Source organism: Jaculus jaculus, chromosome 8 (genome assembly GCF_020740685.1).
Source record: "Jaculus jaculus isolate mJacJac1 chromosome 8, mJacJac1.mat.Y.cur, whole genome shotgun sequence".
In the NCBI taxonomy this organism is placed as follows: domain Eukaryota; kingdom Metazoa; phylum Chordata; class Mammalia; order Rodentia; family Dipodidae; genus Jaculus; species Jaculus jaculus.
In genome coordinates this window covers 139528031-139552223 of record NC_059109.1, presented here as the reverse complement: position 1 = coordinate 139552223, position 24193 = coordinate 139528031, and the positions used below count along the sequence as shown (strand labels likewise).

The following is a 24193-nucleotide window of genomic DNA, read 5'->3' as shown; positions in this document are numbered from 1 at the left end:
AAGGAAGGGGCAACAGGCAGGAAATCAGAAGGAAGAAGGGTGATGCCGCCTTCGCACTCTGGGGGGTGCTCACTTCCCGAGGGTGGCTGACTTTTTCACCGTGGCACAGGTTCATCAAGATGACCATCAGAGCAGACATGCCACGCCCCACAGGGAAAGATGTAGATCGTCAGACCACAGAAAAGTGTGAGCACAAAGCCTGTAGCCCAGGCTCCACCCATAAGACGTCCACATACACACAAGCAGGACCGAAGTCACCAGAGCTCAAGAGGGCTGACTGGCACGGTTGGCATAGTGGACGTGGTGCCCCTCTGAGCTGCCTCTGCTCAGCCTTTTGCACATCTCCTTACAGGATAACAGTAACTGGCTGACTCCACCCTCTTTCTTCCACATAAGACCTTCAGCCCTCTGCAGTGTTTAAGAAGAGCCCCCCCGAGCAGCCCCTGGGAGAAGGAGGCCCCACTCACCCTCACGAGCTGCTGAGGGAAGGGTCCTCGGGAGTTCTCTGGCACGTTGATAGGCGGGATGACCCAGTCGCGCTTCTGTCGCCTCAGCCCGTGGGAGCTCTGGTGCTGGGGCCATGGCAGCAGCGTGTCCCTCGGGGTCTGAGCGGGGTCCAGGGCCACACTCGTCTTTCCTTTCTGGGGCATTGTCTGAAGGGAAGAAAAGAGCCAGAGAAGTCTCATGAGGTTTTGCACGTATGAAAAGGGCATCTTAGGAGTTCTCTCCTTGATCAATAGGGCAAAGTTGCCGAAGGCAGGGAAGGGGCTTTCCAGCAGGAGACCCTCATCTACAAGCAGTGGCACAGGTTATAGAATCAAACCATGGAAAGGCTGGGGAAATGGCTCAGAGGTTAAATGTGCTTGCCTGCAAAGTCTGGCAGCCCGGGTTTGGTTCCCTAGTACCCCTGTAAAGCCAAGTGCACACTGTGGCCTGTGTGTCTGAAGTTTGTTTGTAGTGATCAGAGGCCCTACACCCATTTTCTCTTTTCCTCTCTCTCAAATAAATAAGTGGCTAATAATATATTTATTTATTACAGAGAAAGAATGAGAGAGAGAGAGAGAGAGAGAGAGAGAGAGAGAATGGGCATGCCAGAGCCTTGAGCCACTGTAAATGAACTTCAGACATATGCACCATCTTTGTGTCTGGCTTACATGGGGCCTGTGGAATTGAACCTGGGGCTTTTGGCTTTGCAGGCAAGTGCCTGAACTGCTAAGCCATCTCTCCAGCCCCCAAAATATTTTTTTTTTTTAAGGATTAAACTAGGGAAAAAGAAGCCATAAAAGGAAGCAATACAGTTGGCTTCTTAACAGTGTGGATGGATAAAGGCTATTATTATTTATTTTTATTTTTGGTGTTGGGTTGGAAGTCAAGGCCTCATACATGCTAAGCACTCATTCTGTCACAGAGCCATGTCCCAGATGATCAAGCTTTTTAAGGCCAAAGCAAAGGCATAAATCACAAAGGTAAAAACCAGGACACTTTAGTTTCCAACTCTTGATTATGAAAACCTACTCAAAAAGCAAATGACAGATTTGGGAAATATGATTCAAAAGGCACCTCACAAAGGGTTACCAGTCCCTATATAAAGAGCCCCTGGAAATAAAAAGTAATTTGTTTTTTGTAACAGGGAAAGGGCATGCATAGCTAATTCCTATGAAAATAATGGTGTTAATCAATAAACATAAAAATGTTCAGATCTGCTAGGAATCAAAAATGCAAATTAAAGTAATATTTAAACAGACAAGATAAGCAAAGTTAATCCCCTCACTAAGTCTATCAGGGAAGGGTGGTGAGTGAGTGTGTGGGACTTGGCATTTAACCGGGTAAGCACAGTGTTCACGCACATCTAGAGATTTCTGTGGTGGGAAGCAACACCCTGCTCTTGGGATGCACGGGCCTCCTCTTTTGGAAGGCAGGGTTGGGAACAGTGGTGCTGGGGACGGCAGCTCTGAGGTCGTTGTGGCTCCTGTCTACCGCCTGTGGCCAGCACAGCTCCCCCAGTAGAGGCCCAGAGTCTCAGTAACGGGAAGTCTGTCCCAAAAATAAACTCTCTGGAAGAAAGCTGTGTATAAAGATGGCCACTATAAATTATTTTTATAATAATATAAGCACCAGAAAAAGATCTGGAGGCCTGGAAACAAACACACGACACTGCACTCCTATCTTGGGATAGTTATGTCACTATGAGTCACTGTGAAGCTACGGATGTAAAGAAGTGTCCATGGGACATTAGTGAGTGGACAAAAGGCCCAAGCATGTATGTGACGTGAGTCCTAGCGTCTCTGGTTTCCAGTGTTTTGTTACTTATTTTGCTTTGTTCCTTTTCTTTCTAGTATTTTCTGAATGTTGGAATGCATCTGACGCCTTACAGCTCTAAGAGCCACTGCATGCCAGTGACACTGTCCCCAAGGCCCTTGTCCCTGTGTGCTCCAATGGGTACACTCAGCACCATCATGTGGCTGATGTCCACCTTCCTGTGAGTCTCAGGGACTCCACTGAGATGCACCCTGGGCTAGGACAGACCAAAGCAGAGGGGACCATGTGGGCAAGGAGTGTCTGACCACAGGTTACCTATCCAGCGTGGTGTGGTCACCCTCCGCTGAGCTCCAGATACTGGCCCGGTCAGGGTGAGGATGACCTCAGTGCTGCCCCACATGGACTGAACTTACCACTGTTTTCTGGAGGAAGGGTCTCATTTTGTAGCCCTGATTGACCTGGAACTTACTATGTAGACTGGGCTGGCCTTGAACTTTTGTCAACCTCCCTGCTTCAGCTACTCAGGCAAGGGGATTATAGACATGTGTACCACATCCAGAAACTTCTCCTTGCCTTTGGCTGAAAGACTGTATAGACACAGGTCTAACATGCAGACAACTACTGGTTCAATGTGAAAAGTGCTCACCTGCCCTCCCTTGAATACATGTACTTCACACCATGTCCACGGATTCACACCACATCCACAGAATAGTCCATCTGAACCAGTCATGCAAAAAGAATCCCCAGGATGCCTTCCTCTCAGTATCTACTCACAGACCAGGCTCTCCTGTGTTCATGTCTGAATGACACACACACACAGACACATATACACACACACCACAAATGTGTGTGTGTGTGTGTGTGTATATATATATATATATATATATATATATATATATATATATGTATGTATGTATATTTATGTATATGGACCTATATACCAATGTCCACGGTCTTCCATCCTGATCAGAAGGAGCTATAGGAGGTGCCATCCATGACAATGCCTGGATTTCTGTGAAAACTTGACATGTAGCTAACTCCACCAGTCTTCTAGGGGCGGCAGGTGGCTTGTGGAGGTAAATATGGGCTCCTGGGTGATGGCCAGGTAGCTGCTTTAGGGCCGTCCTACGCCTTCTTCTGTGCAAGGCAGCGGCAGCTGCTCTCCATGGCTGCCAGGCAGATACACGCCTCATGCCGCGTAGGGTTCAGCATCTAATGAGGGCCCTGGGTGCTAAGGACCTTGGGCCTGCCACAGGACCTGCGGGGCTCTATTCTAACTCCCCTCAGGGCCTTGGAGTGAGGGAAGAGGAAGACTGCGTCACTCCGCCTGCGAAGCACTCGTATGCACAAGCAATAACGGGACCACACCATGCCCCAAGGCTCCCGGCCAATGCTGCCCCATGCAGACTCTCTCTAGAACTGCCCCTTTCCCGTTTCAGCTTTCGGCAGAAGTGTCATCATCTTCCTCTACCCAGGAGAAGGGAGCTCAGAGAGGCCAGGTACCCCTTTGTATATGTATATATACTCATATACACGCACATATATTTTTGCATACACATGTATGTGTGGTGTGCATGCACATGTACACATTTGTGTGTACAGGTGGGTGAGACCAAAGGTTAACGTCAGAGGTCTTGCTCAGCCCTTCTCTGCTGTACCCTTTGAGACAGGGTCTTGCACTGAACCCTGTCTAGTCAGTTAGGTTAGAGCAGCCAGCCAGTACGCTCTCGGGGTCCCTCTTCCTGTCTCTAGCTCCCCAGCACTGGGATCGCAGTGGTGCGTCCCCACACACGCCGTTTTGCATGGGTGCTGGTCGTCTGACCTGAGGTCTTCATACTTGTGCAACAAGTGCCTTGTCCACTGAGTCATCCTCCCCTCCCCTCCCCCGCCCCAGGTACCTCCTGAAGGTCACACAAGTACTTAGGCAGAGGCAGAGTTTGAACTAATGCTGCTGGGAGTTAAAGCCAGAGCACCCCGCCATAGGCCAAGCCTTCTTGGGGCTTTCGTGGCTATGGAGTGGCAGCCTTGCTCAACGTATGTATCTGCTGAGTCATCAGGTGACCAGCTCGGTGCACCTTGGTGACGGCTGCTCTGCACACTTATGTTGAGTCATCAGGTGACCAGCTCGGTGCACCTTGGTGATGGCTATTCTGCACATGCATGTTGAGTCATCAGGTGACCAGCTCGGTGTACCTTGGTGACGGCCGCTCTGCACGCAGGGGCTCCTGAGCCACAGGTCATCAGACTCAACTGCCCCCAGGTACTTCCCTCTGGAGAAGGGTTATTTTTCCTAGAACTGGGGATTGAACCTAGGGCCTTGTGCATGCTAGGCAAGTGCTCTGTCATTGAACTACATCCCTAGGCAACCCCCCCTTGTTTTTTACACTTTTCATTTTAAGGCAGGGAGGCCTCGAATCACTCTGTAAAACAAAATGACTTTGGATTTGTGACCCTTCAGCCTTAGCCTCCTAGCAGCCATGACGAAAGCCTTGGCAGATGGTTTTTTCTTATCCAGAGCATTTCTGCGGATACCGCCAGACTTAAATGGTGAGATCTGACCAGGATGGTGGTGGGAGCTGCCCTGGCAAGTGTGAATCCCTGGAGGGGATTCCAACCACAGCTCACTTGTCCTCAATGCCCCCAGTGCCAAGAGCCCCGCCAGGCTGTCTCACCCTAGGGTGCCTCTCCAACAACAGCCACCAGGGTCCTAGATGTGCACTGGGAACTCCACAGCTCTTACTGCAACCAGCCACTTAAAAACACACTTCATCTTCATTTGTTTAGGAAGCTCTTGCCCAGCGTTAATTTCCCTGGTGTTGTTTAAATAAATTGCACACATTTGCTACTATTTTAAAGCTGTGAGACAAATGTAATAACAAAATCTGGTGAAAATCAATGCCAGACCTGCGCAGGCTTCTGCCTGGAAGCCGCACCCAACTTCTCTGAAAGAAAGAAAGCCTCTGATGGCAATTAGCAGCTAGCTGGGTGCCACACGTGTATTCTCTCAAACATTCTAGGACCTGGAACCTTCCGGAACATAGCACATACACAGCAAGTATGGATGTGGAAGTCTGCTCACTAGAAACGGTGCTCCGGCTTCTCCCTCCGGTGCGGCCATCCCAGCGCAGGACAAGTGCCGACTCTCCACTCTGCGTTGCCGAGATATGCTGACCGTGTGATCAAGATGTGCACGTGTCCTCTGCCATTCGTATTACAGAACACATCCACACGTGTGTGACGGGCCCTCTGTATGTGGGTCTCGGGTAGCTCTGGCCTTGACTCCCTGTTTCCACCTCCCAAGTTGTTGGGGTCACAGCCAGGCCCAGCTTGCTTGACTCTTAATCAGCTCTTATTTGCAAAGGCTTGTGCATCTTAGACCACCCCACCCCACCCCACCTCATCCTCTGTTCTTGGCATCTGGACATGATCCTGACTCAGGGGGAACAGCACCAGCCTGGTTGCTCCCTCCCCACCAAGGGCAGATCTCTCACCGAACTATTGTCTCTAATCTCCCCGAGGCTCTGCCCTGCCCAGGACCCCTCCCTCCTATAAGGATGGCAAGTGTAATTGACCGTGGTTTCAAGTGAGGTCTTCAGGGCCACTCTGCACCAGTAGGAAGCTGGCCCTTTCTCTGAAGGTGACATTCACAAGTGGGAGGTTAATAATGCAAAACTGACCTGCGGCATGTTCTAAATGATCATCTTTAAAAAAGCAGCAGCAGAGAGAAGAGAGGGAGTACCGGAGGAAGAATACAGTGACTTGCTCCCATCTCTAAGCAGAAAGTCACTATTCCTCATCCTTTCACACCCTCAGGAGGGGTGACTTGCTCCCATCTCGAGGCAGAAAGTCACTATTCCTCATCCTTTCACACCCTCAGGAGGGGTGTGCTAGCTAATCTTGGTTGTCAACTTGACAGGGATTAGATCCACCTAGGAGAGAGGCCTCTGGGCACTGGGCACGAAGTCTGAGACCTGTGATGAGCTTCTAGACTAAGCTGAGGTGTGAATTCCTACCCTAAGTGTGGGCGGCGCCATTCCATAGGCTGGGGTCCTGGTCTGAATAAACAGGAGGGAGCCCGCTGAGCCCCAGCATTCATCTCTCAGTGGACGGAGTGTGACCAGCTGCCTGGAGCCCCTGCTGCCAGGCTTGCACCCACCAGGACGGACTGTGACATTGAACTAGAAGCTCAAACAAGCCTTCTCTTCCTTAAGCTGCTTCTTCTCAGGTATCCTGTCACAGCAACGGGAAAGTCATACAAGGAGTGAAGCTGGAGGGCAGCTTTGAAGTCGGTGTTGTAGTGTCCAAAGCACTCAGGCGAGCCCATGTGGGGGAGTGTACGTGAGCAGGTTGGCCTGGGACAGAAATTCTCTGGTTCAGGTGTGTGTTGCAGGGTGGGGTGTCTGTCCCTGCCATTTTGGTTTGTTGTGGCTGGAAATTTGTTTACAGGTGGGCTATGATTAATATTTACAAACTTCTTTGTGATGGCAATGCAGATGGAGGAGTCCTACTCCTGGCCTTTAGACCATGCCCATGGGCTCCCTGCATTGGGTCTGGGCTTTGTGTGAGGGACACACTCCCTGGCGTAATAGTTACTCTCTTGTTGCTGGGACAAAATACCTGATATGAATCAGATCGAGGAAGGAAGAGTTTACTTTGCCTCACAGTTCCAGGGTTCAGTCCATCATGGCAGGGAAGACGTGCTGGCAGGAGCTGGAGGCAGCTGCTCTGCACTGAGGAAGCAGAGTGATGAGGGCCGAATTCTCAGCGCGCTCCGTCCTTTTACCCAGTGCAGGGCCCCGGCCCATGCAATGGTGCTGCCTAGAGTTAAGGCAGGAGAATCCGGCTCAATTAACCCCGTCAAGATAATTCCTCACAAGTGCACCAGAGGCCAAGCTAATGCGGTAATTCCACACAGGTGACTCTAGGCCCCATCCTTGAGCACCCATGTAGGACATCACATTAGTACACACTGGGCCAGGCTCTCACGCTCCAGTGCTGGCTGTGACAACCACCATACGTGCCTTTGGAGGTATGCGGACGTTCAGAACCAAGAGCTGGTGAATAGATGGGTCCAGGTGAGAAAGAAATATACCCCAATACTCCAGAGAGACCAAGGAGCCAGCCCTGAGCTACCTGGGCATGGTTATAGACATGGGCACCAGAATGCTTCTGAAAACTCCTGAGGGGCTCTGAGCGTCCCACTGTTCCCCAGAGGGGGCACTGCCCCTTAGAGCTATGAAAATGAGAGCTTGCTCCAAGAGTCCCAGACATTACCTAAGAAGGCTGGGTGACCTTGATGTTGGAGGAAGGGTTGTAAATAATAACTATGATGTCCCCACTCTCATCAGAGCCTGGGCAACTCCGATGGACATCGCCTTAGCACCTAAAATTCCTCCCAAATTTGAGACAAGGGCAGGGTCTGAGTCTACCTAATTCAATAAAGGCAGCTTACAGGAACTTTTAAGTCAGTGCCCATGAGACACATGGCAGGGTACCGGGACACTACGTGTTCTGAGTCAGGGCCTCACAGGTTCCTGCCTCACATGGTGAGATGCAATCCTTGGGTTCCACTACTCCAGAACGAAACTCCAAGAAAATCCCCTGTGAGATCTCATTTCTCTGAGGAGCACTGCAGCCCTGTGAACTCATAATGCTGACACATTGCTTCTAAGGACTCAAGCCTGCAGTTTTGATTTACATAAACAGAAGGAGCTGTTTGCTGGACACAGTGGAAAGGAGATGGTGGTGGCAGAGGTGGTGTGTGTGCATGTGTGTGTGGGGGATTGGGAGCAGGGAAGGCAATGAAGAAATGTGGCTCTTTGTACCCTGGTTTTCTTGCTCTCTGCTCTCCCAAGCAGGGCATGGTACCTGGGAGAAATCCAGTCAGAAAGAAAAGAAGCATATATTTTTGATGACCCCAAAGTTGGGCTTCCATTTTCTTCCCTGAACAAGCTCCTAGATGCTCTGCTCAGGCTGGGAGCTGAGACCTCTTTCCTGTGAGGGTTAAGGTGCAGGTTGTTAGCCTAGATCAGCCGAGGCAGGGAGATTCTAAGTTCAAGACCTGTTTGGGCTAAAGATGCTGTTTCAAGAGAGCCTGAGTGAGTACTGAGACTGTCTTGCAGTACAAGTGAGCTGAGGATGCAGCTCAGGGACAAAGCACTTACTCAGCATTCACAAAGCCCTGGGTCCCATCTCTAGTACCAACAAGAAGAAAATAAGAATTAAAGAAAGACAGAGGTAGAGACACTGAAGAGCAGAAGTACGATGAGGTGGGAAAAAGGGGGTCCTGATGGCTTTGGTGATCAGAGAATTTTCTTTCTGTGTTGAGATGCTGTGGGTTCACGTATGAGGACCTAACTGCTGATTCTGTTTTCCTTCCATGGCTCAGGGATAGAGGCCATGCCACAGGTCCATGGCTCAGGGGTAGAGGGTGTGCTGGGGGCCTCCACAGCATGGTCATGTGGCATTTATTAAACGGTGGCTGTCCATGAACAACAAACTCCTATCCTCTGGCAAAACCCTGGACAGAGACACGTGGACTCTGGCTGGCTGCAAGAGCCAGGTCTGTTTTCTGAGTTCAGTCTCCTGACATGGACCTTCTTGTTGCAGATGTAGAGAAGTGAGGTGTCACAAGGATTTTCTTTTACACACATCCCAGTTTCATGTGGGGTGGGAAGTGGTTTGGCTGTGAGTACAGGCTGCCTGTGCTTCAGTATGGAAAGTTCTAGGATCTCTGAGGCTCTGTCTTAATCCTGCCCCTGCCTCTCACAACGCCCATCAGACATCAACCACCCACCCACCCACCTGACACTTCTTTCCTCTCCCCCAAAGCAGCCTTTGCAGCTGTAAGGTCTTTGGCTCCTGGATGCCCATGGGTCTTGAGGCAGCCTGATGCTCATAGTTACAGACATCCTGTCTGATGGCTTGGAGGGGGGCTGTGATGTTTGAGTAAATATGGAGTCAACTTCAGCCATATAAAGAGCCCATGTCTTGGGGGTCTATGTTATAAGGTTGTTGATTGAGTACAGATCTGCAGTCACAATGAAACATCCAGAAAAGACAGGCCATTGCTGCATTTTGAGCAAGCATGCCTTATGTTGGAATAAGGGGGAGATGAGAAGTCATCCTCAAATATCCATGCTATTTACAGATCTTTTCTATCTCTCTGCCTTGTGTCTTCCAGTTTTCTTGGCTTCCTAGAGTTCTGGGTTAAACATACTTCAATAGGTGAAATAATGTGGGCTCTTGCTCCCCAGTGTCAAACCTGGGACTGATTTTAACTGCAGATAATTGGATTTCTTCTTCTTTTTGTTTAAAGAGGAGTACTGACATCTATACAAATAGTTCATTCTTGTACCTCTTACTTTTCAATACACCTTTGAAAGAGGTCCATTTTACTTGCCTGAAAGCACACACATTAAAAATATTTAGCCAGGGTTCTGTCTGCAGCCTCCTATCTGGTTTCCATGGTAGCTAAGGATGGGTAGAAGAAAATGATATTTAACAACAAAATAAAACAACAGAAAACCCCCCTCCCAAAAACAACAACATGTGAGCCATTCTGCACACATCCTTGCATGAATTTGCTCTGAAGAAGCACCAGGACCCTTCCTCACACCAGTGACTCTGGGAGATGAGTTCTGTCCATGCCGCAGGAGCACAACACCATTTCTGACTTCTTGCAAAATGGAGACATGCTGAAATTTCCATAGAAACACACAAAGCAAGGTTCCCAAACAAAGTAAGGTGACTGTCTTCCTTACCATCTATTTGGGAGCAAAGTCTGGGCTCAAACCTTCCATATGAGTTATGTGCAGTATGTCAGAAAATTGACTGAAGCACCTTGCAATTCCCTCGTGCCCATGACAGTGCAGACAGTGGGAGCTGGCTCAGTCTAAGGACCAAGGACCTGATGCAAGAGCTCAGACTATGTCACTGAGTTGCACTGCTTAACCCTTCACTGTGTTTCTGCCTTTTTTTTTTTTGATGTGTGGGTGGGGATGTGGTGGTTTGATTCAGGTGTCCCCCCATAAACTTAGGTATTCTGAATGCTAGGTTCCCAGCTGATGGAGATTTGGGAATTAATGCCTCTTGGAGGTGGTATATCGTTGGGGGCAGGCTTATGGGTATGATAGCCAATGTCCCCTTGCCAGTGTTTGGCACACTATCCTATTTCTGTTGTCTACCTGACGTTGGTCAGGGGAGATGCCTACCCTCTGCTCTTGCCATCGCTTTCCCCTGCCATCGTGGAGCTTCCTCTCAAGTCTGTGAGCCAAAGTAAACCCTTCCCCCTCCCCAACGCTGCTCTTGGATGGGTGATTTCTTCCAGCAATGCAGACCTGACTGCAACGTGGGTGCCCCTAGGTAGACTTGCACCCTTGTGCAGCTCGTGGCGATCAGGACGTGTGGGGCAGCAGGCAGGCTCTCGGCTGGCTCTCCCAGCTACAGAGTGGGGGAGGTCAACTGAGGTTCAGGGAACATCACTTTGGTGGAACAAATGCTTTCTCAGATTGACTTCATGAGCGTCATCACCCTCACTTTCCACCTCACGTGGTGGACAAGGGGTAGAGCCGTCTCATGTGGCCTGACTCTCTCAGCATGGCTTTCCCCCCTCCCCAGTACCTACAGTGGTGCTGGCATTGGCCATGATGACAGATGGCATGATTGACAGGTGGAAGAAGGATGCACCGCAGTTGTGAGGCTTGCAGTCTAACTCTGGGCTCCTGGGGTCTGGTTAGCCCTGCAGCCTATGTGGCCCTGGCAAGCCATGGTACCTCTGGTCACTTGAGTATCTACAAAAGAAAGGGCTGCTAGACACTGTTCAAGGCTGAGAATGTCACTGAGCTTGAACTTTGCAGGTCGGTGGTCCATGCCAAACAGGGGTAGCACAGGCCACACAACTAGAAAGACGTGGCCAGCACTGGGGCTGGAGGGCCACCTGGAAACTGCAGCGACGGGAGGTGGTGAGGATGTGCCATGAAGTCCACCTGCCCTGCCTTCACACAACACAAGCTAACACCACAGGTCATGTGAGGCTTTGGGTACCAACAGCTCCTCACTCCTGCCATGTGGGCCCTGGTGGTCATAGGTATGTCCCACCTGGATTCAGCTCTGGAGAGGGGACAGCTCCTTCCCAGGAGGCCACTCAGCAACATGTGTTGGAAATCAGTGTGGAGAAACAAGTGCCAGTCAGTCACCACACCCATGTCCCAGTCCCAGGGTAATAGTCCAGACTCGCAGAGCTACGAAGTCACAGGGAAGTCTGAACTCTGAGCTCGCAAGACCATGGAGGTCACCACCCTCATTAAACCAGCCAGTGTCTTCAAAAAAACATGAGGAACAGTGACAGGGAGCCTACAGCTTGCCACGGCACCACTGTGGTTTCCTTATTCTGGAATTCATATTCATCAGTGTCCTTGGGGACTATCTTTCACTATTTTCTGTGGTACAAAACTTCATGAACTGGATCCTACCTAATAGCCTTCTAGATGCTTCTCCAAGCAGACCACGTATCTTGGCTTGCACACATATCCCATGTGGGAAGCTGTGTGATAATGGCATGATGTTGCAAGCCCTATGGCCTCTTTTATGCAGAGTCCCTGAACCCTTATGTGTCCAGGCTTAGGCAGTGGACACCAGGTTTTTGAAGTCACACAGGGTGGAACTTACAGGGATCACAGGCCTTTTTCCACACACAGTGGCCAGCCTTTGTGAGTGGCAGAAAGCAACTCTTCGTAAGTCCTCTCCTCTCTACTGTCCTCCCAGACGATGCCAGAGTCCCAGTGGAAGATATAAGACAGAGGCCAATGACCATGGCAAGGGGAGGGTGAAGGGGAAGAGGAGGGGTGATGGGCCACAAAACTAGGTGGATGATAGACTAGAAGGTGGGGTGATAGAGCGGGGATATGGGCATAGGCCCTGGGTATGAGGTGATGGATCACCCTGTCCCTTGCAATAGTGTTCATGGGCTGTATCATAGTTAGAGGTGTAATATTAAACCACCAGAGATTTGATTTCTTCTCTTCCAGTCTCAGAGGTCAAAGTCCAAGATCCTGATTTGGGTGGTAAGGCTGCTGGAGGGGTCTGCCCAGGTCTTCCTGGCCCCGGGCTTGCTGACGGCCTCTGGCAATGTGGGAGTGTGGAGATGGCAACCTTACATTACTCTCATAGGCACTCTCTCTCTCTTCCTTAGGGACACTTACCACCTTTGATCTGGGATACCCTGATTAACTACATTGCAAAGCTGTCTCCACAAGTGGTCCTGGAGGCTGGGACTTTCACATAAACATTTTTGGGGCACAGATAAGCCCATATGGCTGAAGCCTGAAGGAGGAGCAAGGAATGTTGTCTGGCTGAATTTATTCTTCGTAAATGCTGACGTGCTCTAAGACCCAATATTAGTTTCATAAGCAGAGTCTCTGTCTTGCAAATGACACCCATAGGTGCCATTGCTGCATTCTAGCGCTGCACCAGCCGGGCAGATGACAACACAGAGGGCACTTCATCTTCGGTATTTACTGTGAGGCCGGATGCCGCTTGCATTTCTCGGGGGCATCTCAGTGCTCCACTGGGAAATGTGTGACCTCATTTGCATTTTCTAATTGAATTGCTATCAGCTTTCCTGCAAGACTGCACAAAAGAAAGTTCTCCCAGATTCTAGCCCTGTGCGTATCACCCACAGAAAGACCGCCTCTAATAGCTGCTAGGAGAAGGGAGGGAGAGAGGTTGCCAAATTTGTATGGTTCATCTAACTGTAAAGCTGTCAGCTTTTCCCAGCTCTGCGGAGAGTCACTAAAATAATGGGTGGGGAGGTGACACGTGCAGAAGCCTCGACAGAAGAGAAATGAAATGAACAGAACTGAGAAATTAGGGGGGTCTCTGGGCCACAGTCCTTGAGGGATTTGCTTCAAGGCCCCTTTCAGTAAGGGCTTCCCTGGGACTGAACACTGTGCGGACTCAGTCTTCTTTGCAGGGAGTCATTCTCTTCTCTAGAACTTTTGACAACAGAACTCTTGTTCACAGTGCATCCCATCTGGACCCGCCTTCCCTAAACCCAGCCATAAGGCTCTCAGTATTTATGTTTTTAGAAACACTTTGAGAGCTGGGGAGAAGGCTCAACGGATGTCGTGTAAGGCAGATGCTGGAGTGCCAGCATGTGTCATCCCAGCATGCCGACAGTGCGACGAGAATCCCCCGGAAGCTTGTTGTGCAAACAGAGGACGATGCCAGACCCTGCCCCAAACAAGGTGAAAGGTGAGGACTAACACCTAGAGTTGTCCTCCGGCCTCCTTGTGACACGTGGACACACACCAAAAGGAGACACGAGTAGAATGTAAGTGGGCAGCTGATTGGATTATCCTACCCTCTGTGTGCTCCTAGCTGAGCAGCTGTCTCCTGGCTGGTCCCAGCTTGAGCACTGTGGGTCAGTGTTGCCACAGTTGGGATCGCAGTGCACGTGACCATGCGGCATGCTTCTTTTCCTGCCCCAAGCCTGCTTTCTTTGCCCACCACCCATGTGTGAGCCCCTCAGCTTACTGCTTCCAATGGAGTTTGCCCATTTTCACTGCCATATACACTAGTCCAGTGGGTGGATGTGCCCAAATTCACGTAGCCCTTGTAATGGTGAGGGCCTGTGGGGTGCGGCTTTGGGTTATCACGAGTAAGGCTGTTCTCAGTGTCTGCTCTCCACGGAGTCTTCAGCCAGCCCCAGGTGGAACTACGGTCAGGCGTGACTGAGACCCCTGCAGCGGTCAGCAGTGCTTGGACTAGATGCCCCTGCTGAGGCTATGTCCACAATCCCACCGCCCCACACTCTCTTTCCAATCTTGCCACTCTGGAGGCTGGTCCTGCCAAGGCCGGCCACATCCTATGCCTGTTCACCACCAGGCTCTCCTCTTTTGTGAACTTCCTGTTCAAGGCTCTTGCTCATTTCTACTCACAGCCTGAGGTTCTCCACGTCTTTGGGTGGAGCGCCTGTCACTCAGTGTTGCTAATGTCCCTCCACTTCTCACTTTCTTAGACATGTGGTGTGTGTGTGTGTGTGTGTGTGTGTGTGTGTGTGTGTGTGTGTGTGTTTCTAGGTATGGAATCCAGGGCTTGGTGCATGGAGGATGAGCACAAGTCCTGGTTTCTATCAACTCCACCTCACATGTAATGTATGGCAGGGTTAGCTTCCAAGGACACAGACTCGCTCCCTGCTTCCCTTTCACACACATCGGTTTGTGCAGATTTCCAACCCAAATGGACTTGATTAGTGTGGGCACTGGGGCTCACTTCAGGTCGCTCTTAAGGATGCCAGGATGCCCACTTAGTCCAGCATATTGCACTAAAAAGACATTCCTTCCTCCATTGTTAAGTAGGGTAGCAAACTTTTTCTTTAGTGCCATACTAAAATTTCTTTTATTTATAAGAGAGAGAGAAAGAGAGAGAGAAAGAATTGGTGTGCCGTGTCCTTAGCCACTGCAAATGAACTCCAGATGTGTGTGCCACAAGTTTGTCTCAGTAAATAATGTGTAAGGGTTGCATACATTTTTGTTAGATTTATTCCTTTTTTATTTATTTTATTTATTATTATTATTATTATTATTTTTAATTTTTTTAATTTATTTATTTGAGAGCGACAGACACAGAGAGAAAGACAGATATAGGGAGAGAGAGAGAATGGGCGCGCCAGGGCTTCCAGCCATTGCAAACGAACTCCAGACGCGTGCGCCCCCTTGTGCATCTGGCTAACATGGGACCTGGGGAACCGAGCCTCGAACCGGGGTCCTTAGGCTTCACAGGCAAGCGCTTAACCGCTAAGCCATCTCTCCAGCCCTTATTATTATTTTTTTAACCTTCTCCATGTAGACCAGCTGACAGAAAGCTGGAAGAAGCCATTCTATATCTGATACCTTGCTAGACATATCCTACATTTCAATACTGTTGGTTTTCTTCTTATTTATTTATTTGTAAGTAGAGAGAGAAAGGGAGAAGAGAGACAGACAGAAAGAATGGGCATGCCAGGGCCTCCAGCTGTTGCAAATGAACTCCAGATGCATGCGCCACTACATGCATCTGGTTTTACATAGGTACTAGGGAATCAAACCGAGGTTGCTAGGTTTTGCAGGCAAGTGCCTTAACCTCTGAGATACCTCTGGATTTTCTTTAGTCTAATTTCTCTTTCTTGTCTTGTTGCCTTGGCTTGGTCCCTCAGTGATGAGGTAGTAGTCTTCTTATCTGATTTGGGGTGTTAAGGACACAACTTTGAATAGTTCAGCAGCAAATTGGATGGCTGATGTAGGTTTTTGTAGATACTTTTCAGAGATGATGTAAGCACACTTCTTTTCCTAATATTCTCATTTAGGATAAATGTTCACTTTTAACAATTGGTACACAGGGGATTGTATCATAAGATTTTAAAAAATATTTTTATTTACTTATTTGACAGAGAAGGGCGGGGGTGGGGGAGAGAGAGACAGAGAGATAGAGAGAATGGGCACACCAAGGCCTCCAGCCACTGCAAACAAACTCCAGACACGTGTGCCCCCTTGTGCATCTGGCTAACGTGGGCCCTGGGGAATCAAATCAGGGTCCTTTGGCTTTGCAGGCAACCGCCTCAACTGCTAAGCCATCCCTCCAGCCCATTAGATTTTTTTTTTTTTTTAAAATTTCTATTCTGTGTTGAACTACATAGATTATAGTTTTGGAATAAATTCAAGTTGGCCATATTTATCAACCTATGCAAACATAGCTAGATTCATTGTTAATGACTGGCCTCTAATTATTCTTTCTGTATTGCATTTTGGAAGTTTTTGGGTTTAGGTATAGCTTTTCTAGTTTTGGAGATTGTTTTTCCAGTGTGGACAAGTTTCTGGTAATCTTTGGACAAAACTCACATTGTTTTACCAGTATGATTCTTACTTATTTGGGCCATTTTCTCACTGTCTTGAGTTATTGTCTCTGTCAGGTTTTAGAGGGATGATCTTCTCTGTTAATGCTGGAAAGTCTGTAGGGTTAATTTTGATTTCTCCTGATAGCTCATGGGGAGCTTACTAGTGGGGTGAGAGGTGTGATTCTTTGAAAAGGATTTCAGTTCTATTTATAACAATGAAATTGCTCATTGCTCCTTGGCCTTTTGGCTAAAGGCAAGTATAATCAGACAGTACAGATTTTCTTTTCATGTTTGGGTAAATTGAATATTTGTAGACTATTACTCGTGTCTCTGTGTGTGTTTGTGTGTGTGTGTGTGAGAGAGAGAGAGACAGACAGAGTGAGCGAGTGAGCAGGCACACGAATGCCATGGTGCCTGTGTGGACGTCAGAGGACAACTTCCAAATGTTGCTCCTCACCTTCCCCTCGCTTTGAGGTGGGGTCTGATGTCACTGAGCATTGCTGTCACCAGGTAGCTGGGCCTGGAGCTTCTAGGGAGTTCTGTCTCTGCTTCCCTTCTTGCCGGTATACATGGCTGGGTCACTAATGATGACCACAGCGTCCAGCTTTCCATGGGTTCTGGGCTTCTAACGTGGGCACTCAAGCTTGCCTGACAAATGCTTTGTCCAGTGATCCCTCTCCCCAGGCCCCGTCACATGTATTTTTTTCTTTTCAATTTTTTTAACAACTTCCATGATTATAAAAAATATCCCATGGTAATACCCCTCCCCCCACTTTTACCTTTGAAACTCCATTCTCCACCATATCCCCTCCCCTTCTCAATCAGTCTCTCTTTTATTTTGATGTCATGAGCTTTTCCTCCTATTAGGATGGTCCTTTGTAGGTAGTGTCAGGCACAGATATCCACGCCATTTTGTGTCTGGGGGAGCACATGGTAAGGAGTCCTACCCTTCCTTTGGCTCTTACATTCTTTCCAGCACCTCTTCTGCAATAGACCCTGAGTCTTGGAAGGTGTGTCACATGTGTTTTTAAAGCTGGCAGCATAAATGATACATACTACCCTCATGTCACATTTCTAATAGTCATGTGATTGGCCGTGATGTCCTTTTAATCCTGATGTGGGTTATTTGCAGTTCCTGTTTGAGGAGATTGGCTTAGTCATGCTAACAAGCACCTTTTGTCACAGATTCTGCTACTTTGTAATTCCTTGCATTCTCTTGCTTTTACCTTTTCTTTCTTTCTGCTGTATTTGGACCCCTTTTCTGCTCCCCTGGTAGTTTCTCGAGGTGAGTGCCTCGTCGCACGTCTCCCTTTCTTGCCTTCTCACGCACACGCTAGGCTTGGTGGTTCCACCTGGGAGCATCCCTCCAGCTGACTTGCTCAGTTCATATTCTCTAACTCCCTCTTGATTTCTTTTCTGCCCCAGGGCTAAGGAGGCTGTTCCTTAACTTTCAGATATGTGGGAGTTCCCAGGTGTCTTTGTTGCTACTGATTTCAAGATTACTTTCTCTGAGACCAAAGACAAATCCTGTTTTGACTCTAAGTCTTTAAAGTATGGTGAGACTTTTGGGTTAAAAATTTGAAAATAGTCTGGGTCATGAAACATCAGCTGTGCCTGGCAATGGTTGGGTTCTGAGTTATAAATGTGTCTTCACCAGCTCGACTTACTGACTGCGTCGACCTCACCTTCCAGTTCCTTGCTGGTATATTGTCTGCTTGTTCCCTTACTAACGGACAGGCACTTCTAGAACTCATGATGAACACAGACTTACTTTTTAAAATATCTTCTTCCTTTAAAATTTTTTTATTTATTTATGATAGAGAAAGAGACAGAGAGAAAGAGAGAATGGGCATGCCAGGCCCTTTAGCTACTGCATACAAACTCCAGACACATGTGCCCCCTTGTGCATCTGGCTTACATGGGTCTTGGGGAATCAAACTGGGGTCCTTATGCTTTGCAGGCAAACACCTTAACCGCTAAGCCATTTTCGCCAGCTCCAGCCTTATTGTTTATTTCTCTTTTCATTTCTACCAATTTTGGTACCCAGTCTTGAAGTCATGTAAGTGCACACAAATGTGGGGTTGATGTCTTCTTGGTGGCTGATGGTTTTTCTTTGTTATTGTGAAGTGTCCCTTCCCACCACTCTTCCCCAGTTCTATTGTCTGATGTCCCTAGTGTCTCTAGCTCTCTTCTGCTTGCAATTTACATGGAATCTGTTGCTGTCTTATCTTCAACCTGCTCTGTTCTTACATGCTAAGGTGTATATTTAGCAAATGACATTTGCAGGATTTTTACTTAATCTGTCAACATGTTTTCTTTTATTTACACGTTAACATATCTTCATTTTAATAATAATTTATATATACCACCTTATTCAAAAAGAAATATATTAGCCCATCTATTTTGTTTTCCTTTTGTGATCTTTGGACTTGCATATATATATATATATATATATATATATATATATATATATATGCTTATGACAGCAATTTTCTGATGTTAACTATTTAAAAAATATTTTATCTATTATTTGACACACAGAAAGAGGCAGATAGATAGATACATAGATAAAGAAAATGGACACACCAGGGCCTCCAGCCACTGCAAACAAACTCCAGATGCAGGCGCTACCTTAAGCATCTGGCTTTATGTGGATACTGGGGAATCCAACCCCAGGCCTTAAGCTTTGCAGGCAAGTGCCTTAATCACCAAGCCATCTCTACAAACCTTATGTTAAGTATTTTTATCTTACAATTCCGGGCGGGCATGAGGGCCACTTCTAATCCTGTCTCTTGGGAGGTGGAGATAGAATCTCTGGGAAAGCTGGCTAGCTAGACTAACAGAGTCAGTGAGCTCTAGGTTCAAGTGAGGGATTCCATCTCAGTAAATAAAGTGGAGAGTGGTTGTGGAAGATACCCAGTATTGACCTCTGGCCTCCACATGTGCATGAACATGACTCACATATATACATATATACACATGCAAAAAAAAGAGATGGGCTGGAGGGATGGCTTAGCAGTTAAGGCATTTGCCTGCAAAGCCTAAGAACCCAGGTTCAATTCCCTAGGACCCACATTAGCCAGATGCATAAGGGAGCGCATGCATCTGGAATTCGTTTTCAGTGGCTGGAGGCCCTGGCGCGTCCATCAGCACTCTCTCTCATTCCTTCTTTCTCTATTAAATAAATAAAAATATTTTTTTTTTTAAAAAGAGAGCTACTCCTTTGATTTACTTAACTCATAAAACCTCCCAGGATATTCTCAACAGCCCCAGGGCAGGGTGCAGGGGGCATCCCTATTCCACACTCCAGGGCAATCAGTCCAGACACTGTGTAAATGGTCCCCACATCCCGGCCAGCAAGCTGCAGAGCGTCTCTTGAATCTACACCCTGGGGGTGTGTGTGGCTCCTTTACTTTGCCAGGCTCAGCTGAACCTAGAAAGCCACTTCTCATTCCTTCTCAGCACTATTCTTCCTTCCAACGAGGGAGCTGGGATGGCCCAGCTCAGTGTCACTGCCTGGCATGTGAAGACAACGTCACCCTCTGCTCCCAGGTCAGCCACCGTGGGGACTGGCTGAGCCGAGGTCACTAGGGTGGGGCCTGAGTGGAGCTCTACAGAGTCCGGACAGAGCCAGCAGCATCAAGAGAGGCATAAAGCCCACCGGACTAGTCCTGCTGGCTGAAGAGACTGCCTGGCACCTGAGTAAGTCCTATGTCAGGAATGGAGAGGAGACGGGGTTGTGGTGGTTTAAATGTGAAATGTCCCACACAGGCTTATGTGTGCAAATACTTAATAAAGAGCTGGTGGGGATATTTTGGCAGGCTATGTAACCTTCAGGAGATGGAGCCTTGCTGGAGGTGATGGGTCACTGGAGGCGGGCCTTGGGGGAGTCTAGCTGGGTTCCCCACTCTGCTTGCTCTTTGCTTCCTGACTCTGGTGAGATGTGATGCCAGCTTTCTGCCCTGGCCTGCCAGGCCTTCCTCACCATGATGAAATTTCCCCTTGAAAGGGACAGCCAAGGGGCTGGAGAGATGGCTTAGTGGTTAAGGTGCTTGCCTGCAAAGCCAAAGGACCACAGTTCGTTTCCCCAGGACCCACGTAAGCCAGATGCACAAGAGATGCACGCGTCTGGAGCTTGTTTGCAGTGGCTGGAGGTCCTGGTGCACCCATCCTCTCTCTCCCTCTCTCTCACTCTTTCATTCTCTCTCTTTCTCAAATAAATAAAAATAAGTTTAAAACATATTTAAAAAATACGTATGTCAAAAAATTTTTTTTATAAAAAAAGAATGTGACAGCCAAATTAGACTCTTTTCTTTTCATACGTTGCTTCCGGTTGGGTATCTTGTCCCAGCAATGAGAAAGTAACTGATCCTGGGGTGTGAGTTCGGAGTCCCTTGCTCTGCTGGCTGGGCATTTTCCAGGCCAGCCTGCTGTGGGGCGAGGGTAACCTGCTGTGGGGTGGGGATATCCATGCTGTGAGCTGCTAATGCCAGTTATCACTTCAGAACTCGCTTCATCAATGTGCCCAGCAGAAGGTGGAGCTCTGTTCCCAGCTGGGGCTTTTCATCCGGGACCTGTGTCGGGCTGCAGGGAGCCTGCCCTCTGCTCTGAGTACCGAGTGTGCTCTGCAATCCACTGCAGCTTGGCCCACAAAACCCCAGTGAGCAGGGAACCCTGGCCCAGCTATTTCTTCCCAGACTGTGGCTTGTAACAGCAGCACAGGAAGTTGTGAATGAGGGCGCCTGCCTGGCACGGACTTCATTGCCCATGGGGGGGGGCGGTTGGGGAGGGCAGAGGTGAGGGCCCCCACTGGTACCAATACACTTGTGGTGATTACACCTTATGGCCCTCAGGGACACAGGCTCCCCAGGCAACAAACTCTGTTAGTCGCCAGCTTCAATGCCTTGAGCTGCCAAGGGAAAACCGCCCTGGCTTGGTTTCTTTCACTTGGTTTGATATGGGACATACAGGACTGAGTAATCTGAGGATGAGGAGGACCAAGAGCCTGTTGAGCTGGAGTATAAGGTGGCTGGGGCATGTACAGACATGTCACATCTGCTCTCCCTCCCCGTTTTCACAACTCATTTCCTCTCTCTCCTCTGTCCCTCTGCCCCCTCTTTTTCTTGTTTTCATTTTCCTCTACTTGTTTTTATCTCCATCTTCCTCTTTTTATCTCTCTCCTAACCTTTCTATCTTGCTATCCGCTTACTTCTCTCTCCTCACGGCTCTCCCTTTCTTCATCTCTTTCTCCATTTCTCTGCCTCCTTATCTCCCTCCCCCATCTCTCTCTCCCTCATCTCATCTCTTCTCTTTAATTTTTTTCTTTCCTCATCTTTTTCACACCTCTCCTCTCCCTCTCTCCATCTCCTCTTTCTCCCCCCCACTCTCTCATTCTCTCTCTGAATTAGTCTTGACTCTGGTTTCTCTGGCCAACTCTGTCAGCCATGTGCTTGGTTTCCTTTCTTACCATCCCCCCAGGCTTTGAGAGACCACTGGGTCTGGTGGGCACAACCTTGTGGTAGTGCATTCTATAGTTTGTGGTATCCAATTCAAAGTGGGCGTATAAGGGCCTCATTCAAAGTTTACCAAAGATTATCAAGAAGGTGTTGAGGTCTGGTAGACAGAACTTGGGCCCTGTGTACCCAAGCAGGTGGCCTGTCTATGAGTGTGATCCTGCCTCAGGACAGGGAAAACCCCAGGGGTGTCGAACACCATGCCTTTGGATGGGCATGGCCACAGAGTGCCAACCCTTATCCTTGGGGAGCAGAGGTGGAAGCTCTGTCCGTGCCCCTCCTTCCTGCCCATGCTGTCCCTCTCACCTCGTGTCCAGAGTGCGGGGGTGAGGTCTGGGCCACCAGCAGTCGCACCACAGCGTCCCATCTCTTGGCTGTCTGGCGTTCCCGCGCAGTCACAGTGAAAGCCACTTGCTCCGAAGGGATTTGAAGTTGTCGGGTGGCAAAGACTGTCCCATCTGTCCCAACTTTGAAATCCACACTGTTGGTCTCATACTGCATCTGCTTGTTCCCCAAACAGCTGCTGAACTTGACTGTAAGAGGAGAGGAGAAGACGGTCAGGGTAGCTGGCAGGTGGAAGGTGGGTAGCAGCAGGTCACACAGCGTCTGAGTCTCCAAGGTGCATGGAGACTGTCAGGATCTCAGTGAGGTCCCCCTTCCCAAGGGGGGCGAGCATCTCAACTCTGCTCCCAGGAAATTCTTCTGAGTCTGTGATGGATGTGCATCCCCCCGCCCTCCGCAGCCCAGTGCTCTCTGCCGGGAAGCGTGCCTGCCCTTTCTGCCAAACTGTGTTCAGGTGGAGCCTGCCAGTACCCCCACCTGGAAAGGTTCCTGCGGGTCCCTCTCTTCCTGCATGCCAACCTCTGCCTGCGGGTACAGCCTATCCAAGACAGTTCAGTGCGGGGAAAGTAACAGAGAACACGGCTCTGTGGGGGTGTTCTCCAGTGGAAGGGATGTTCTGGGAACAGAAGTCACTCAGCTGGCTGAGGTCCTGGCCCTCTGCGTTACTGAGAGAGACCTGTTCCTGCAAGCCACAGGTGTCCTGCTGAGGCAGAAGAAGGACAGCCGGTCAGCCGGCTTGGCCAGGTACACGCTTTCTCTGTTTGCCACAGACTTGACCGAGTTGTTGATACCACTGGGTACCACACATCGCTTTGCTTCCAAAACATTAATTAGGCACTCAAATCACCAGCCCCTCCCAGTAGCTCACCACCATGGCCATCCTAGCTCTGCTGCAGAAAAGACGTCTCAGGCTGCTTATTCATCTGGGCCACATGAGCGCATTTTTTATACATTTGCTTTTGCGACTGTCACCGAATACCATGGTAAATTAAGAAGCACCACCAGCCAGTGTCACATTCTGCTGATAAAAGCGATGGATAAACTTACCTAGTATTTATAAAAATGTGGGTATCTAAGCAATTATGGTGGGAGGATTGGTTTTTTAAGCAATTTCACTGTCACGGCACACATGATTTAATTACTATTTATTCTAGAAACTAAAAGAGAGCGACTCGCTGTTAGGCTTGATAAAGTGTTTTCCCACGTGATCACCTTTTATTGTTGCCTGCCTTGATGTAATAAATAATGTGTGGGCTCCCTCCCAGTCCTTCACTCCTCAACCCTCCCCAGTGCTGGCTCCTCCCACGGTGGGCTCAGTGTGAAAGGGTTTTGAAATGTGATGGAAACAGACGTTTCCCACCTTGTCTGGTGAGGGTGGTTAGTATAGGGACCTCAAAGCGGTGGGGACAGAGGTTTCTCTGATGGACAAGTGCCTGTTGGGCTGTGGCACCCAGGGGCTATTATTCCCTTCCTCCTTGAAGGACATAGTAAATACTTTTTTTTGTTCAAATGAGAAGAAAATTGCTAACTTTTTAGATTATTGCTCACCCCACTGGTAAAAATATTAAAATCAGCCATAGAGCAAGTGGCCAGTCACTGCTGGCACCCAACTGTCAGTGACAAAGACAAAATGACAGTGAAATAATTGCTGAGAGATTAGCAATTAGCATAAAACAGATAAACAAACCCTTTGTTCTTTAAAGGCAGATTTCTAATAAAACTAATGGAGGTGGACAGCAGGGGCTGCGTTTCTTCGGGATTCAATGCCTCTGTTGCGGTGTTTAAAAGCCAGGCAGGAGGCTCTGCTGACATCTCCAGCCTTGCTGCCTTGAGGAGAGGTCACACCTGAGCTGCTAGTGAAGGGAGCAGTGGGAATCACTGTCTCCCGGAGCTGAGGGCCCCGTGATGGCTGTGTCCTCCACGGAAGAGGCCCTCGAGGACCTCAAAGGAGGTTCCAGAAGCTGCTGTTTTCCACAGCTGAACTGGAACAGCTCACGTGGAGTACAGGAGGGCTGTGGCAGGGGCTTCTGAGACCTTGGTGGGGTTCTGGAAGTTACATCTTGCTGGTCTGAGTCAGATATTGACTGGTTCAGTTATGTCAAGGTTCCTCCCAACTCCTGCTTCCACAGATCCCAGCTGGAGGCATCCTGCTTCTTGTGGCCCTAGGGCCGGGCACATGATCAGGGTGGACTGAGGGTGAGGTGCC

General features: G+C 48.9%; 1 protein-coding gene across 1 annotated transcript in view; it reads right to left on the bottom strand.

The window, feature by feature from the left end:
* Cdh4 (cadherin 4) overlaps window positions 1-24193 on the bottom strand; it is a 512468-nt gene that overhangs the window by 148479 nt on the left and 339796 nt on the right. Inside the window, exons 3-4 of the mRNA XM_045156945.1 lie at window positions 21952-22178; window positions 468-653 (exon numbers count right to left, since the gene is read on the bottom strand). Coding sequence (XP_045012880.1) covers window positions 468-653; window positions 21952-22178 — 413 coding nt within the window. The remainder of the gene's footprint in view (window positions 1-467; window positions 654-21951; window positions 22179-24193) is intronic.